General features: G+C 31.9%; 1 protein-coding gene across 1 annotated transcript; it reads right to left on the minus strand.

Annotated features, from left to right (window-relative positions):
• Positions 1-8443: 8443 nt before the first annotated feature.
• On the minus strand, positions 8444-17270 carry Yme1l (ATP-dependent zinc metalloprotease YME1L). The gene is made up of 12 exons (XM_078177838.1): positions 16756-17270; positions 16338-16466; positions 15285-15704; positions 14961-15192; positions 14081-14175; positions 13752-13995; positions 13500-13632; positions 13058-13295; positions 12733-12975; positions 12517-12663; positions 12023-12187; positions 8444-11951 (listed from the first exon to the last, which is right to left on the minus strand). The coding sequence occupies exons 1-12, from the start codon at positions 16780-16782 to the stop codon at positions 11760-11762; spliced, it is 2265 nt and encodes a 754-aa protein (XP_078033964.1). The 5' UTR covers positions 16783-17270; the 3' UTR covers positions 8444-11759.
• Positions 17271-17431: the final 161 nt, after the last annotated feature.

Genomic DNA, 17431 nt, shown 5'->3' on the forward strand with positions numbered 1-17431 from the left:
ACGTTTTCTCAGCGCAATCTTTGGCTCCGATTCAAATGTTTTCTTACCACTCACTACCAATAATGCACTATTCACCTCTATTTATGGTAATTAAAGACACAATTTGTTTCTTCTCTATAACTCTCCAAAGTTTGCAAGTGAAAATTAAATTAATGTGCTCGATAATGAAGCGATTCATAACGTCTTGTTCGCAAAATTTTACTTTTTTAATACTCGTTCAATGAATGTCGGATTATTCTAATTAGCCAAGTCTAACGCTTTGCGGACGAGTGTCGGCATATAGCCGCCCAATTCTCGCGCTGCTGCTGGCGTATGTCTGCCATCCTAACCGATAAGATACGCATGGGGATACTAGCCTAAGAAATCTAGTTGCTTCTCAATGAAATTAGAGACTTTTAGCAATGAAGTTGTATCTTCCATATAATGTAAATTTTCGATGCGATACCATGGTAGAGTCGAAACAAATTTCAGTTTGTGGAGTCAGTCTTTCAGTGTCACTACCAGAGAAATCAACAAAGTTTTACACGTATTTCATATCTTATAACATCCTACACACGACTAAATTTGTTTGTTTATGACTTTTTTGGATTTTATAAAAGAGTTATTTGAATAAAGCTTTAGTTTTTATAACGCAAACATGCGACGTGAATATTTTCTTTACTGCGCGCTCCAATACCTGTCGTCCACAGCGACGCTCACCCGTCGAGCGGCTCCGTCTGCAAAGGGTTAATTAAATTTGCTTTCTTTCTATTTACGATATCATCGCAAAGTGATATTTTTTACCGTTTTGTTTAAAGCGATACAATTACAAGATTTTATATTTCTGCAGAATATTTATAATACAGTGCCGACCATATGCATGCTTACAGTCAGTTCCATAAGTATTCGTACCCTCATTGCTTATAAAAACTTTTTATTATCTTATTTAATATTTTCGGATGTGACGGAAGAGGAAAAGTTTGGAGAAAGCCTAATATACAGAACTAGAATTAACCTCTTAGGCACTATGTGCCACTATAGCGGCTTTCGCGGTTGTCATCTTTCTGTACGTCGCAGCATTATAGTAGCTTTCGCGGATGCCGTCTGATAAATTGTTAAAGTTAACATGCGTGTATCATATCTTTAAAAAAAATTATAATTTAATCATCAAACACTTCATTCCAATGTACTCGTGTAAAGAACAGCATTATCCGTCACACATTGCAGTGCCGCATCATTTACACGTAATTCGCGTTGAACTCTGCCGTACAAAGAAGCAACCGCGCGCAAAATTCAGACGTGCCTAAGAGATTAAGAAATGTACAACCAACGGTAAAGCACGGCGGAGGCTCCGTGATGGTGTGGGGCTGTATAGCGGCATCCGGAGTAGGCAAACTTGTCTTTATCGATGGAATTTTGGATGAGATAAAGTATAAAAGTATACACGAAGAAAATCTGCACTCAAGTGGGATTGAGCTTGGTCTGGAAGATGACTACTATTTTCAACGCGACAACGACCCGAAGCATACTGCTCAGATTATTCGTGAGTGGATACTTTACCACGTTCCCCATTTTGTACATACACTTCCTCAGAGTCCAGATAGAAATATTATAAAAAATTATGGGCGGAAATAGATAAAAGATTACACGAGCATGAAATTTTCGATAAACAAATGTTAAAAAACAAAATTTTGGAAGTTTGGAATAGTATTGAACCAAATATCACATTAAAACTGGTAAAAATTATGCCAAATCGATTAAACGATATAATGAGTCATAAAGGTGGGCTCACTAAATACTGGAAAATTAATATAAAGTGAAAAAGCTACTCTAATATGCGATTGTTTGACAAAATCTACACTGGTACGAATACTTTTACGGACTGTTATTACGTACTACGAGGAATAAAATCAATATATTTTTGTTATTAGTTAATAACTTTTGTTATAATTTGGTATAAATAAACTTTATACATGTGTTCATTCATAATAAAAAGTTTATTGCAAAATCTTACATGCGCCCCTTGATTTTAACAAATTTCTCTTATAAGCAATGGGGGTACGAATACTTATGGGACTGACTGTACGTACAGTTAGTAAAGTTAAATATTATTGATTGTGCATTTATACATGAAGCAGGTATACAAAAATCAATTGTACGTTTTACAAGTTTACTATATACATAAGAAACTGACAAAATGGTTTTTCTTGATTCACTATAATTAAAATGTCAATGTTTCTTAAAGCTGCTTAAATCAATCCTAAATGTTTCTAAATCTGCCCGAGGTCTGTCCTAAAAATGGAATATGAAGTTGGAAGAAGTAAATGAGTAGAAGATGTAGCCGCAACAGGAAGCAAAAATAGCAGTAGGAGAAACGTAGCAACATTAAGAGAGTAGAAATTGCAACAGAAAAAAATACTAATTTCCATTTCGAAAAAGTAAATTCGAAAAGAAAAGAGACCTAAGAGATTGTAGACCATTATGAAGTAGTTCAGTTTAAATCTCTCTTTGTGAACGCGATTCGAATTCAACTACATTTTTTCTGTAAACGATTATTTCTGGAAAAGCGTCCGTATAATTGATACTTATTAAATCTTCACTGGACAGTTCTGACACATTTTTCAAATAATTACGCACTATGAATAGCAACAGCAGTTTTGAGTATGTCAGCTTTAGAAAATCGGTGTACCTTGCGATCAGTTTTTTTTATCAGTTTTGCTTGACCTCGTTTTATGGGAAACGTTGACTGATATTATATGAAGTTTAATATGCTGTATAGTTTAATGACAAGCCATGACAGATATTTTTAATTTCGCGGAAATTTTCGATACAACAATCCATCCTTTCAAAAGAGCTCAATATATTTTTACCTTTACTCGTCACAGCACTGTTGTAATACGTCTAACTTCTCTACTTTTCAGCAACATATTGAAAAACATTGTCAGTGACTGCTACACAATAGTTGTCTGCTATAAAGCGAGTAGATTGAAACAGAATATTTACCAAGTTTTCTTTTTTCGTAATGAGAAAAAGTCTCATGACAGATATAGAAATCGGGATCTAAAGTTCTTAAAAATAATTTGTTGATACCGCTAGATGAATAGTATAGAAATGCGGAATGTCATAATGTTAAAATGAATCTTATGTATAGTATATGTCGGTCACAGTTGACATGCAAAATTCATTAAGCAGAGTTGAAATTATGCTGAGTTTATTTGAAACGTTGATTGTCAAGCAAATAAATCGACGATGAATCAAGATTCATAAGATATTATTAACGCAAGAGCATCCGTGCTGGAAATAATAAAAACAATACAGTCACAGGGGTGTTATTTGCGTTAAACGTACATATTTATACGACCTAAAGGACGAATGCAAATTATAATTACTGACGTAATGTTTATAACCTCCGGAACATTTACATGGAATTTATACGAATAAATACTAACATTTACATTCTCATCCCACGCTAAAGTTTATATTTTCTTTTTACACTTTGATTCTATAGTCAACATATAGTATAGTTTTTTCCATGAACAAGAATACAAAATAAACGTAGACATTTTCATCGCTTTTTTAAATTATAATAATCTGTACTGTTATTGCAAAAATTAAGGTGGAATGCAACATTTGAAGCCAGCTTCTATAGAGTACCATTTTGAAATCAATTATTTGACATTGCGAGGTCCTTGAGACTAAACTTGTTAAATCAAAATTAAAGCAAAATTAAATCAAACTCCAAGATTTTTTATTATTATTGGTAAAATATGTTTCGTTCAAAATAAATTGTATCTTACTGGAAGAATATTTTCGAAATTCGGTGAACTTCAAATCTAAGAGCATCCACGTGTCTCCGCGGCTATAGCCACAGTCATATTTCATCAAACTCGACCACAGTAAGAACGTAGCGACTTAGTTCGACTGGAAGTCCCAGCAACACCACGTTTTCTGTTTTCCTCCAGCGATGCCTTCATGAAATTTATAGTTTCGGCCCGACCACTCTCTTCGGGTGAAATTCCTTGCTCCTTCTCTTCGAATTCCACCTGAAAAGTCTGGTTTCTCCTTCTCCAAGTAACGTAACAGATAAGCAGAATAAAGGACAAAAATTATTGAACTCGAAATAGCCTCGAAAAGGAGACAAGTACCGTTTTCTCTACATTCTATTTTCTCATTAATAGCATAAATTGTTAAAAAAAATAATTCATCCATCCATTCAAGTAGCTAATGCGGTTAATAGAATTTAAGAAACATTGTATATTCAGAGTAAGTACAGGTAATTTTAAACCGCACGTGATCAATGTAAAATTTCCAAATTGTATATTTAAAGATAATTATCAAATATAATTTGGAAAAAGTTGCTTAAAGTTATTCAACTACATTGACATAGCTGTCTGCAATTTATAATACATTTAAATAAAAAACGTACACAATTTATTTTTGCTAATGATAGCAAGTTTTTTAACTAAAAAGTTATTAATAATAACTCACCATAATCGTTAACAATTTCTTCTTTTGTTTACAAAATAATATTTTTAATAATAAATTAAAGTATCACTATAATTTCAAAACATTTGTATTGTGTAAAATTTAATTATACCATTTGTACGAGCACAATTACATATTAGTTGATTTCCGCTACTTTAAATAAATATTTGGAATCACTTGTTCGACATTATCAACTTCTGCTCTAAGTAGTACAAAGAGTGTTTGATCACCCAATAGCAATTCTAACAATTAGTAAACGTTCTATTCTTGAAAGTAAGATGTTTCTTAATAGCGAAAACATTCATAGGATATATATGTTTTACTTTTACAAAATCATTTTACAATGCTACGCCAAAATAATAATATTTATAGAATTTATTTTCGGTATTAAGGTTTTCATTTTATTTACACGATCAAACAAAACTTATTGTTTCATAATCAACATTTAAATTAAAATATATCCTAAATCAATGCTCGCTTCATGTTTATCAATTTTAGTTCATGACTAAAGTTTAAATAAAAAATCGCGTAATTGAAAAATATAGTGCTATTTCTTCACAAGGGAAATTCAAAACATTTTATACTTTTTACTAAACTAAAATTTATCTATTATCTTATTTTGAGTTTTATTAGCTATTTTCGTTACAATGACCTATTTCGAAAAGCTTCAAAACTATAAACTGCATTCGGTGAAAACGGAATTAACATTTTGTATAGCAATACATATGTATTCTTAAATATGAAGAGTAGTTTTACCATCTTCATATACAATTTTATTTTTATTTTGTTTGTAATTCTATCACTATAAATAGTAAGCTATACGCGATAAAATTTGTAACGATATTATCTGCGATCAACGGCAATAACAATATAATATAACAATAATAATATAAAAGACCAACATGAAAAATCTAATCAAAACATTTGCGATCAGGAAAAGTAATGATATAGCTTTACAAAGATGTATAAAGTGAGATTATGCAGAAAAAAAAAAATAATTCTCCTTTTATTATAAATGTCAAGAAAAAGATTCGAAATATTTGAATTGCTTAAATAGGGCGAGACACCCGTCGAAAAATGTCAAAATTGTTCATGCAGCGACTTAGCAATAACTAGAAAGAAACTTGAGAACTTTAAATGGAAAAATGCCAGGTCTGCAATGATTAATGAAGATGACCTCAATGTTTGAAAGACTACTACATGATCGCCGGCAGGTATACGTTAACAATAGAAAATTCAAAATTCGGCTTCTAGGGCACGCTGTTTAAAGTCCAATCAACTGAGCACTCGACTACGTGTGAATGGATCCACATACATAGAAAAATCAGAAATCAAAACACAAAAAGCAATGCCTCTGACAAATGAGCCTCATCCTTGAGCAGAATGTTACAATTTTTTCGCAGCTTTCCATGCATTTTCTTCTCCTAATGACGCCACACATATTCATTATTACTGACACAATTCCTTTTGATTATAATGAATGCATTGTTATTCGGGCACCTTATAAAACGTACCTTTTTTCAAATTAAATCAAATGACTTGAACATTTTTGTAATGTTAACGAAACCATTTTACTAGACAATGAGTAAAAAATGTTTTCAAAAATTACAATGAATTCGAATGACAAGATAATTAAAAAGAAGATCTTTCTTCAATTTCGTTTCATGTATAAGTGTTTAGTGATCGTTATGTATAGCTAATATATAAAATGTTAGCTAATACGAAAAATTGAAATAAAAGAATACTACACTAAAGGATAGCCTGCGCCAATTGACACATCTGTGCTACTATGTCTACACCAGGGTTTGTAATCTGTAACTGTCACCTAACTTTCTTTGTTTCTTCGCTCTATACATAGAATAAAGGGCGAATTACACAACTGTAACAAGTCACGTTTCTTTTTATTAAAATTTTAGTAGAATAGAAGTAAAAGATAAACAATTTAGGATATACTATTATCTTATGTATACTATCCTTTCAAACTAATGTCATAAAATCACGAACTTCAGAAGAAAAAATATAATATTTTATTAATATGCCGTACCGATTATAAAAAAAATTCGCATAATAGAAAAATATTCTTGTTCTTACTTTGCTTTCCAATAACCACCTCCAATAACAAAAATTTATGGTTTTATAGCGCTTAACTTCTGTAGACTGAAATGACACGTATATGATAGAAAAAGTTCTAATGAAGGTGGATATATTCATAAAAGAGAGAAGTTTAAAATGAAATGACTTTCTAGAAAGTAACTTTGATGGTGTTAACATAATGTAATAATCTCTATGTTAAATATCACATTAAACTGTTAAATTTATATCATTATCCATGTCAGTAAAATTATAATACGAAATATTGTTAATTGATAGTCTGTAGCATTTATTAATATAAATATAGAAATTAGTAACAAGTTAATTTATATTTATATTGATATTTATATCGGGATTCTACACTTCTAGTGGAGAGCTATTAAAAAAACTTCATGCAAAATTAATCTTGACTTTAAAAATTAAAGTCAAATTTTTTATCATTTAAGATCTTAGATAGTAAAATATTACTCTTTTCCTTCGCCCAACTTTTGCATATAGAACCATTACCCGGCTGGTTGTACCACGATTTTAGATGGTGATCGTGACATATAAGTTTCATACGTCGTTGTTAACATAATTTTTCACGTAAAGGGGTGATTTACGGAATTATTAAAAAAGAAAACTTATAACTAACAACGTTAATATATTTTCAGATATATCAGATATATATTTAAGATAAAAAGTGTTAAAAAAAAGTGGTTCAAGATTTTGAGGATTCATAATACTCAAGGAGAGGCGTTAAAGGTCAATCCTTCCGAAATAAAATCGATAGTATCGTTTTTACTCGCTCGGTAAGTACTGTAACTTCTAAAGAGTCTTGAACCACACTTTTTAAAACCCTTTATGTTCGTTATTTATTTTTATAATATTTAGTCAATCAAAACTTAACATATTCAATGTTCAAATAAATACATACATATTTCGATAATCTTTATCGACAATACTTCATTATAATCTTTCATATGAATGTGATATGTAATTAGTAGCCTACTGATCTTTATGCAAGTTATTACTTTCATATATCTAGAAACCAAAATAAGAAAATACAGGGTGGTCTACGCAATTGTTCCAGCCATAACTCCGTTATTATTGCATTTATGAAAAAATTCCAGGAGAAAGATAAGTGGTTCGAAGAGCACTACATCTGTAGGCCTTTAAATTTTTTTAGATGCGGCAGTGCATGTGCAATTAACAATTGCATCATTTCTTTAAATAGAAATACGACGACCGAAATCTTTCGCGAGAGTTGAAAATTCCTGCAGAATAAACGACCAAGGAACAACATTTTTCGAGCATATTCGGCATACTTCTACTTTATTTCACAGCGATACAAATTATGGATCGCTTAATAAAAATTTGTATTCCGTTTTAGCACCTTTGTTTCTAAATTTTTAACATATAGTAAAATTGCTACATTATACAGTGGAATAAGACTATTTGGAAATCAATGAGTTATTCGAACAAAGTTTGAGAATAGAAAAATAATTCTTCATAACAATTAAGAACTTGTTCTTGAAAATGTTGCAGTTTCAATTTCGTTTTCGAGATATTCATAGTAAAAAATAGTATTGAAACCTATATGTCAATAGTGAACTTATATTAGAACATAAACTGGAAATAAACTAACAAATATTATTTGTATCTATACTCGGGTCAACGGGAAGAGTCGGCAGACGTAGAAAAATATAACTCGTAATTGTCGTTCGGCAGTAAATGACGCGGTACACCGCTGTGCGGGACTCTCCTTGCATAACTTATTTTCTTGGGATCACTGATCGCAGCATTAACCACATGAGTATCACAGAAACACTTTGTTTTTCTTCACTGATTCCTCTCGATGACCCAAGTATAGATAGATAGGAATATCTGTATGGAAATAGGCAAATAGTTAGCTAATAACTTTAATTATAATTCGATCACAATCTACAGGAAGAGAAAGAATAGTTCGTATTAGTAAGACCTACAGTCTGAAAATGATCATCGTTCAAATTTCTAAAATAAATAATACTATTAAGTATCGAAAAATTATATATGTACATAAAAAAATTATATACCTTAACATGTATATTTATGTACATTTAAAATTTTCAAGTAAATCGGTATAGAAATTATTTACTGTTGGGACGTCACGGCGTCGTCATTAATAGCGACGAATTGTGACGTTATATGTGTGGACAGTATGAAATGGAGGACCGGAATTTAGTGGCGAAAGAACTTATATATTTAGCCTCGTACTATTTACACTTTTACTTTGGGGGTCCTCGAATTCTGTTCCAACTCTGTCGTTCTAAAAAATGTTTGTCGAGGTAAACTGCTCACGCATTTCTAATACTCTCTGATTGGTTTTCCATGACTTTAACAATAACCAACCAGCGAGTTTGTTTCAAGAAGGCACCCTTCCCCTGCACCTTAGCGTGCCTTTTTGGGAAGCTGCTGGTATATAGAAGGTGGGGGCGACAGCGATATTTTAACAAAGACGGGAAATTCCTCCAGGTGCGATTACGGCTGGCCACCGTTGTAAACTAACATGGGACTTACCCTTCGGAACTTCCCCTTTTTATGACACGCCTTGGCTATTGAGGCCGAGAGAAGCGTAATCATAAAACTAGCAATAAAATATGCGTTCTCTCGGCAGGAAAATTATTTTAAATCTAAATTGTCTACGAGCCGTTAGCGAAAAATCCTAAACTCAAAAATAGCCGGCTAGGTACGTCCGTGTCATAAAGAACATTAGTGCTGGGCACTAACATGCTCCCCACCTTGAACGGTTACGTTCGAAATTAATACATTGATCGCGTAACGCATAATATCTATTCGAAAAGTGCTGATCTAGTTTGACGTTACAATGAATCATCAGCAATGCAACTATCTTAAGTAAACGCTGGTTACATTAATGTGCGTGTGTACATAATGAAATAAGTAGTTACAAATTTATAAGTAAGTACAGCTATTGGTCTGTACATAACTATAATGTACATTGTATAATGTGTGTCTCTTAAAACATATTCAGGGAGTTGTTAACCAATCACTTATTAAGAAATTACAGAGTGGTAAGCAGTAAGGTCGTGCGGATCTGAGGAGTGGCGAATTAGGGGACAGGAATTCAACATGGCTTCTATTTCTATAATATGGTATTCAACTGTTCGAATGTGAATAGCTCGTTGTCTACAGTTTGTACAATTGTCTCTTAAATTATTTTACTGTGGCCACCCATAATCCACCAAAGTGTGGAGAACGGGGCTGAGAGAAGTGCCAATTAATCTCCTGATTCGATAAAAAAAAACGACTGACTTTACTATTGCATATATCTTCTTGCAAAGAATCGATTGTATGCTCCTAAGTAAGATACAGTGCCAAGGTCCGTTGTGAGTTCTAAATGAACGGCCTTGATCGATAAGTATTTAAAATCACTACGTACGTCCTGATTTTGCTACGGTTGCGAAACTTTTTTTCCTTTATAAAAAAATGGACCACCATAAGCCACGTCTGCGCTTTTAAATGGTCGTGCCCGGTTGACTCCATCCTTGGGTAAGTCACCCATTGTGTACGCTGGGATTTTTTATTTTTCTCTAAACCGCGTTATATATTTACGTATGTTTACTTACACGTACTAATGAGCTGATTTAACCTATTGGTGAAGCCTTCAAGCAAATCGAGTGTTAAACCTTCCGAAGAATCAACGCTTGTTCCTAGACGCGTTACTTGCGCTTTAATGATACTACGCTTCCTTTTCAAAGTTTTCAAGAGCTGAGATTCACTATTCTCAGTTACCATTTTAATAGAAATAGAATACGATAGGAAGGAAATTGAGAGTGGAAGATGATTCGTTAACTCACCCAACGATGCTACGAGATTTTCTAGACGAGAGCCTTGCTATCACTGTGCCGTTGGGGTTGCGTTCAAGCGGCAGTGGTTCGTGGTCTCCAAACGACGTAGGTATGTAACGTGCTTGATGAAATCTCAACGATGATTTAAGATTGTGTAGATTGCAGCGTCAGCGTGGGTGGTTACTTGCAGAATTCTTGACCTTAGGAGTGTTGTATTCTCCAGCGATGATGATCCCACTATTCCGTCGACGATGATGTTCGAATGGCAGCATCGTAGTTTCCGAAATATCCAAAAGGCGTGGTGCATGATGTGTTTGATGGAATCGTCAAATTAGGATCACCAGTCGAAACCAGAGGCTAAATATCAGCTTGAGAAAACTCAAGGAATAACTATGCGGTCCACTATATCCGGCTCGATGGACCAAATGTTGCGTTGTTGATGATACGATCCGGCTCGAAGGACCAAATGTTGCGTTGTTGATACAATCCGGCTCGAAGGACCAAATGCTGCGTTGTTGATACAATCCAAAATTTAGCAGCGAAAGAACATATATTTAGCCTTGTACTATTTACACCTTTCCTTTGGAGGTCTGAGGTCCTCGAATTCTATTACAACTTTGTCGTTCTAAAAAATGTTTGTCGAGGTAAACAGCTCACGCATTTCTAATACTCGCTGATTGGTTTTCCATGACTTTAACAATAACCAACCAGCGAGTTTGTTTCAAGAAGGCACCCTTCCCCTGCGCCTTAGCGTGCCCTTTTGGGAAGTTGCTGGTATATGGAAGGTGGGGGCGACAGCGATATTTTAACAAAGACGGGAAATTCCTCCAGGTGTGATTACGGCTGGCCACCGTAGTAAACAAACATGGGACTTACCCTTCGGAACGTCCCTTTTTTATGACACGTCTTGGCCATTGAGGCTGAGAGAAGCGAAATCCTAAAACTAGCAATAACGTATGCGTTCTCTCGGCAGGAAAATTATTTTAAATCTAAATTGCCTACCAGCCGTTAGCGACAAATTCTAAATTCAAAAATAGTCGGCTAGGTACGTCCGTGTCATAAAGAATATTAGTGCTGGACACTAACATTTACCATATCATTATCAAAGATACGATAAACATTTAAAGAAAAGGTAGTGATCTGTTTGGTATCTAAAGATAAAAAGAAACTTATTTAAAGTGCTTAATTAAATAGAGTATAATTTGAACGAAACAAGTAATAAAAAAAAGAGAGTAACAGTTATGGATTCCAATCATTCTTTAGCTATGCAACATTGTAAAACAGCTGATATAATAATAAAATATAAAATATAACTGTAAGCCGAAATCGTATACTAAAGAATTTATTTTAGTTTCTATTAAAAAGATTTTAGGCTAATTATAATACATGTTTTGTTGGATCTATAATTGGTGGTTGATTGTTTAATATTTCAATTCGAGTTTTTTTCCCATTTACTATTGCTTTAATATCTTCGGCATCTAAAGTTTCATATTTAAGTAACGCCTCTGCTATTTGTTTGTGCTCTTTTGAATGAGTTTTCAATATTACTTTTGCGCGATCATAAGATTCCTAAACGAAAACAAAGATTCATATAATAATGTATATATATAAAAATTGTATTACAAAATGAAAAAATTTACCTGTAGAAGGCGTTTCACTTCATTGTCAATGAGTTCATTAGTACTAGGACCATAGTCATTACCTATTCTATAACTTTGACTTTTTGACTCTAAATGTGCCCGAAATCCAACTTTTTCAGACATGCCAAAAGTTTTCACCATCTGCTCAGCAATTTCTGTTGCTTGCTGAAAAAATATTCTGTCAACGATTTTAGAACTGCAAGCCATTACAACAAACTGTCGATCGCCACGATCAAGATTTGTCAAATGAAAAATTTCAACATTTAACATTTATCAATAAAAGAACAGCTATGAAATTATACTGTTATAAAGTAGAATAGTTTGAAAATATACATTTTCTCGTAATAATGACATGCTTATTATGGATTAATTATTTTTAAATTAGTTAAAGTATAAAAATTTTGGTTAATAGAGGGAATATGCGATGATCTTATTTCATCCAAAGGAGATTTAACTGTTACATTAAATAGAGAAACATAGGAACATAGAAATACTTTGAAATCATTTGCTGCTCCAGTTGTCACTTTATCAGGTCCAAAAATTAACTCCTCTGCAGCACGACCACCCATCATTGAATCCATTCTAGCTAGTAATTCTGATTTTGATACATGATATACATCTTTTTCATGCATGTACGACGTCTAGAAGAAAATAAAAACTATTTGTAAGCACATCAAGAAATAAATTACTGTTTGTTTCGTAATACTTACATGTCCCAACGAAGGCCCACGAGGAATAATAGTAACCTTATGTATTGGCACAGAATCTTTACTGAAAAATGAAACTAGTGCATGACCCGCTTCATGGTATGCTGTAATAAGCTTGACTTCCTCGTCGAGTGCCTTTAATTTTCCTTCAGGGCCCATTATTACTTTATCCCTAGCATATTCTAAGTGTTTCATACCTACATATTTCTCATCATCAATGGCTGCTTTTAAAGCACTTTGATTTACCTTTTAAAATTGAATAAAATTAGTAAAATATTTATTGATATAGAACACATAATATGTATAAAATATATTTAAGAGCAACTACCATATTTTCTATGTCCGCACCAGTAAATCCAGCAGTACACCTCGCCAAATATTCTATATCAATATCTCGTGTTAATATTCTTGACAAATATAAGTCTAAAATTTCCTTCCGACCGAGAAAGTTTGGTTTATCTACAAAAACTTGAACATCAAAACGACCAGGTCGTAACAATGCTTTATCTAAATCATCTCGTCTATTAGTTGCGCCCAACACTATAACACCTTCATTTTGCAGAAACCTGTAAGTGAAGTAACAATATTAAGTAACATATATTTAATACAAACTTCGACATTAGATAATACATATATTGCAGTGGTTTTCTCTCCACAACAATTAAAGTAAATGAAAAACGTAGTATAGTATGATTATTTTTCTTCAATCTGTTTTTCATTTCTTATTTTGCAATTTGCAGATGAAAAGAAAATATAAATATCTACATTACCCATCCATCTCTGCTAACAACTGATTTATTGTTTGATTTGCATATGGGTGCAGAACTGAAGTTGTTCGTTTTGCACCAACAGAGTCAATTTCATCAATAAATATTACAGACGGAGCCTTTAATTTTGCTGCTTCTGCAAAGTGATTTAATATATGACACTTAAGGGACTTTTCTTTAGAACCAGATTATCATTAAAAAGTAATATAGTAATACTTGATGTATATATAACATATAAATACACATTAAACTTACTGAACAATTCTCTTACTCTACGTGCACCTTGTCCCACCAATATTTCATCAAATTCTGGGCCAGCTGCATGGAAAAATGGTACTCCAGCTTCACCAGCTACAGCACGAGCTAACAATGTTTTTCCTGTCCCTGGTGGTCCTACTAATAATACACCTTTAGGTAATTTTCCACCAAGTGCAGAGAACTTCTCTGGATTTTTCAAAAATTCAACTATATTCTTTAATTCATCCATAGCGTCTTCAACCTAATTGTATGCAAGTACAAAAATATGAACTACATTTTGCAATGCAATGCACTAGTACAAACTTAGACTTATTTGCAGTGCTTACTCCTTTCACATCACTAAAAGTCACACTAATTGCTTCTGGACTAATTTCAGATCTTTGGCTCAGTGCAAATCGGAAGACACCACCTGATACGAAAACTGTAACAAAAAAAAATATATAGAATATATGGATATCTTTAAAATATGCATTTATAGTTTCTTATATGTAAATTTTAAAGCTACTCAAATATATAAATACTTACACAGTATTTTACACTTGCAATATTCTTCAATTATCTTAAAGATCTCATGAATATTTCAAGCGTAATTCGGAAAAAAAGAAAATCAACAATTTAAATTAAACACAACTCATCTAGCAATAGAAACAGCTCTGTAAGCCGTTTTATAATTTCGCGTGTTTTGTTTCATTAACACGTTCGTCGCCGCGTCACCCATATCTGGGTGACACTAATTTCTGACCAATTTTGAAAATTTATTTTTATTGCAACATATTCGAGCAAAATGAATTCGACTATGATTTTTCGAATGCGAAAGAGTTCTAATGTCATCCCCATATAATGATAAACGTGAACTTTTTAGTTTTATTTTAATTAATTAAATTGCTTTAATTATGTGGGGATTTTAGTGTCTAATTGTCATCGACGAACGTGTTAAATAATAGATGTAAATTGCTTATATGCTGAAATTTATTTATATCAAGTTTATCAAGTATATCTCCATTCATTTACGAAACAAAATTTAAAACTGGAAGTACAAATCTAAATTTTAAACTAGGATAATGCGCACTATTATCCATTATTTTATTGTATTGGTGTGTAAACTTAAAGAGTAAACTAATGATCAGAATTTGTAGGAAAAAAAACATGGCAACAGGATTTAAAATGTCTTAGCAGATATAAAATCTCCAACTTTAGTCTACATACCAAGATACCAAGTTAATGATGCAGCGCATGCTAGAATTATAAAATGAACCAGGAGCTTTGGTCCCATAGAACCTTTACGGATTTGTCGCTGAAGACCTGCTTCATATCCCTCTATAAAAGCAGTCTTCATTTTGTCCATTTGTTTATTACCCGCTGAAGATTTAGTAGAGCTGAACATCTTTTTCACTTTTTCAAAATCAGATTCCAATGTCTGAATTCTAGCAGACGAGTTCTGCAATAAACAGTCAACATATAATTAAAAATTGCGTTTGTTTCACTTTTGCAAATACATACTTCATGGATACTTATTAAATAATGTTTTACCGTGTTTGAAGACTGAAGAAGCCATTTCCTAAACTTGCTTGCATAGGATGGTCTTGTATTTAATTCTATATTTTCATCACGTTTTGTTTTAAAACTACGAATTTGTACATGATAATTAGAAGGATTTCTAATACAGAATGTGCACGATGTTCTACAGTTTTGTTGTGAGAATAAATATACAATTGGTACAATGAGAGGTTCTGTAAATTCTGTACAGGGAAACTTATGTTTGTTTTCTGTAAAACTTAATCCTGATACATAAGATGTCTTCCATCTATTTTCTCCTAAATTTTCGTCATAAATTTTTGTAGAAAGTTTGTGTAGCATTACATGAATATTAGCCTTTTTTGTATGAAGAGTTGTAATTACATTTTGTAAATTTAACTTATCCAATAATATCTCCATGTGACATTTTTCTGTCTAAAATAAAATACAAATTTTATAAAACGTTATAAGAAATCAATAAATTTGAATTCACTAATAGAGAAAATTATCATCACATTACACAGCATATATATACATTCACTTATAACTGTTGAAGTAATTATTTATACAATTTTTTGCAATCATTTTTCATTACAACATGCCTATATACAAAGATATGCATGTGAAAAAATATAAACTTAAATTAAACATCTTTAATAACTAAAAGTGTTTCGTATCTAAAAGAAATTATTTTATATTTTCACTAATAACCTGCTAATTAATCCACAACTACAATTTAATATTTTGCAACAACCCTTTTATGTAAGAGGCATGTTATTTTGTTAATTTAATAACTGTAACATTTCTATGAACCATAATGCTTAAACAAAAACTTTCATTATATTAATACTTATATAAAACAAAGACATAAATATATGTAAAACACGTTTTCATAATTATTTGTTATTTATCTTATTATTTTACTTTAAGATTTTATGTGGAAATGTAATATACTCTCCATAGTAATCCATGAAAAAGTAATGATATAAATAATTATTTCAGTAGTTATAAATGCATATATATGATATTATAGATTATATTATAGATTAATAAATAAAATGCTCTTACTTTTGCCAAGTGATTGCGTGAATTTTCATCCACAGTCTTTTTAAATCCATTTTCCCTTTTACTTTTGACTTGAAATGACTTAGGTTTTGGATTAACAGTTGAAGTTAATTGCGTCAGATGATATAACACCTAAAAAATATAATCGCATTTAAATCCTGATGTTACAAAATACTCATTACTTCATAAAAAATTAATTGCCACCATATTGTTAACATGAAATAGTAACGAATTTCATCGTTTCGTACAAATAACGTAAACAGAGGTTATACTATCAGTTCATATGCAAATTTCAGGAGAAAATATTCATTAGGCACATTTCAAATAAACATTAGATAAAATACTATTTGCATGGAAAAATATTAATGACAATTAAAAACATGTATGATTAAATATACTAGAGTAAATAGATAACACAAACCTGATTATGAGATTGAAAAGAAAACATCGAATATCAATTCTTTTATCCCACGAAACAAATTGTTTATGAATCACTTTTTCAAATAATAGGAAATTCAACCTCGCGTTGTTTTGATTGTATCCAAAATTATTAAATTATATGAAACTAATATCACTTGTTAGAAACATAGCTTTGATGTTGTAAGATAACGGAAGTGACTGCAATACTGTAAACTTCCGAATACTTAAATTCAACTGAGACACTTAGATAGAATTTTAGTTAAAAATATCTTCAGGAAACATATTATTTTTTAAACTCGAGATTTTATTGGATATGTAAAATCATATTTTGTGTTGTAGTAAGACGTCTTAAATTAGATATAACATTTCAAGGTGACTAATACATAACTTCGGCGCGTACTTCATTTATTTTAGAAGAAAATGAAATTACGTAATGTTTGTTATAATTATATTAAAGCGCAACTTGTTTTGAAACATAGATCACAACAGACTCGAATTCATTCGCACAGACTCGATTAATACTGCAAAAATACGTGTATGTACGTTCTGTTTATAGTACTTTATAGTAGCACCAACATGAGGAAGGTTTATACAACATAGATTCTTTGATTTGAATGACGCTAGTAACGATGTAAGAAAATGTTTGGTTTGTTAGGTTGTTACATACAGCAATGGGT

Source organism: Augochlora pura, chromosome 1, assembly GCF_028453695.1.
Source record: "Augochlora pura isolate Apur16 chromosome 1, APUR_v2.2.1, whole genome shotgun sequence".
NCBI classification, from domain to species: Eukaryota; Metazoa; Arthropoda; class Insecta; order Hymenoptera; family Halictidae; genus Augochlora; species Augochlora pura.

Excerpts from the sequence above, each read along its gene's own strand:
- Yme1l (XM_078177838.1), bottom strand. The coding sequence starts at position 16,782 with ATGTTTTCTTTTCAATCTCATAATCAG. Across the intron at positions 15,705-16,337 it reads CACGCAATCACTTGGCAAAA|ACAGAAAAATGTCACATGGA; the intron begins GTAAGAGCATTT and ends ATTTTATTTTAG. Across the intron at positions 13,633-13,751 it reads TAGAGTAAGAGAATTGTTCA|AAGCAGCAAAATTAAAGGCT; the intron begins GTAAGTTTAATG and ends ATCACTTTGCAG.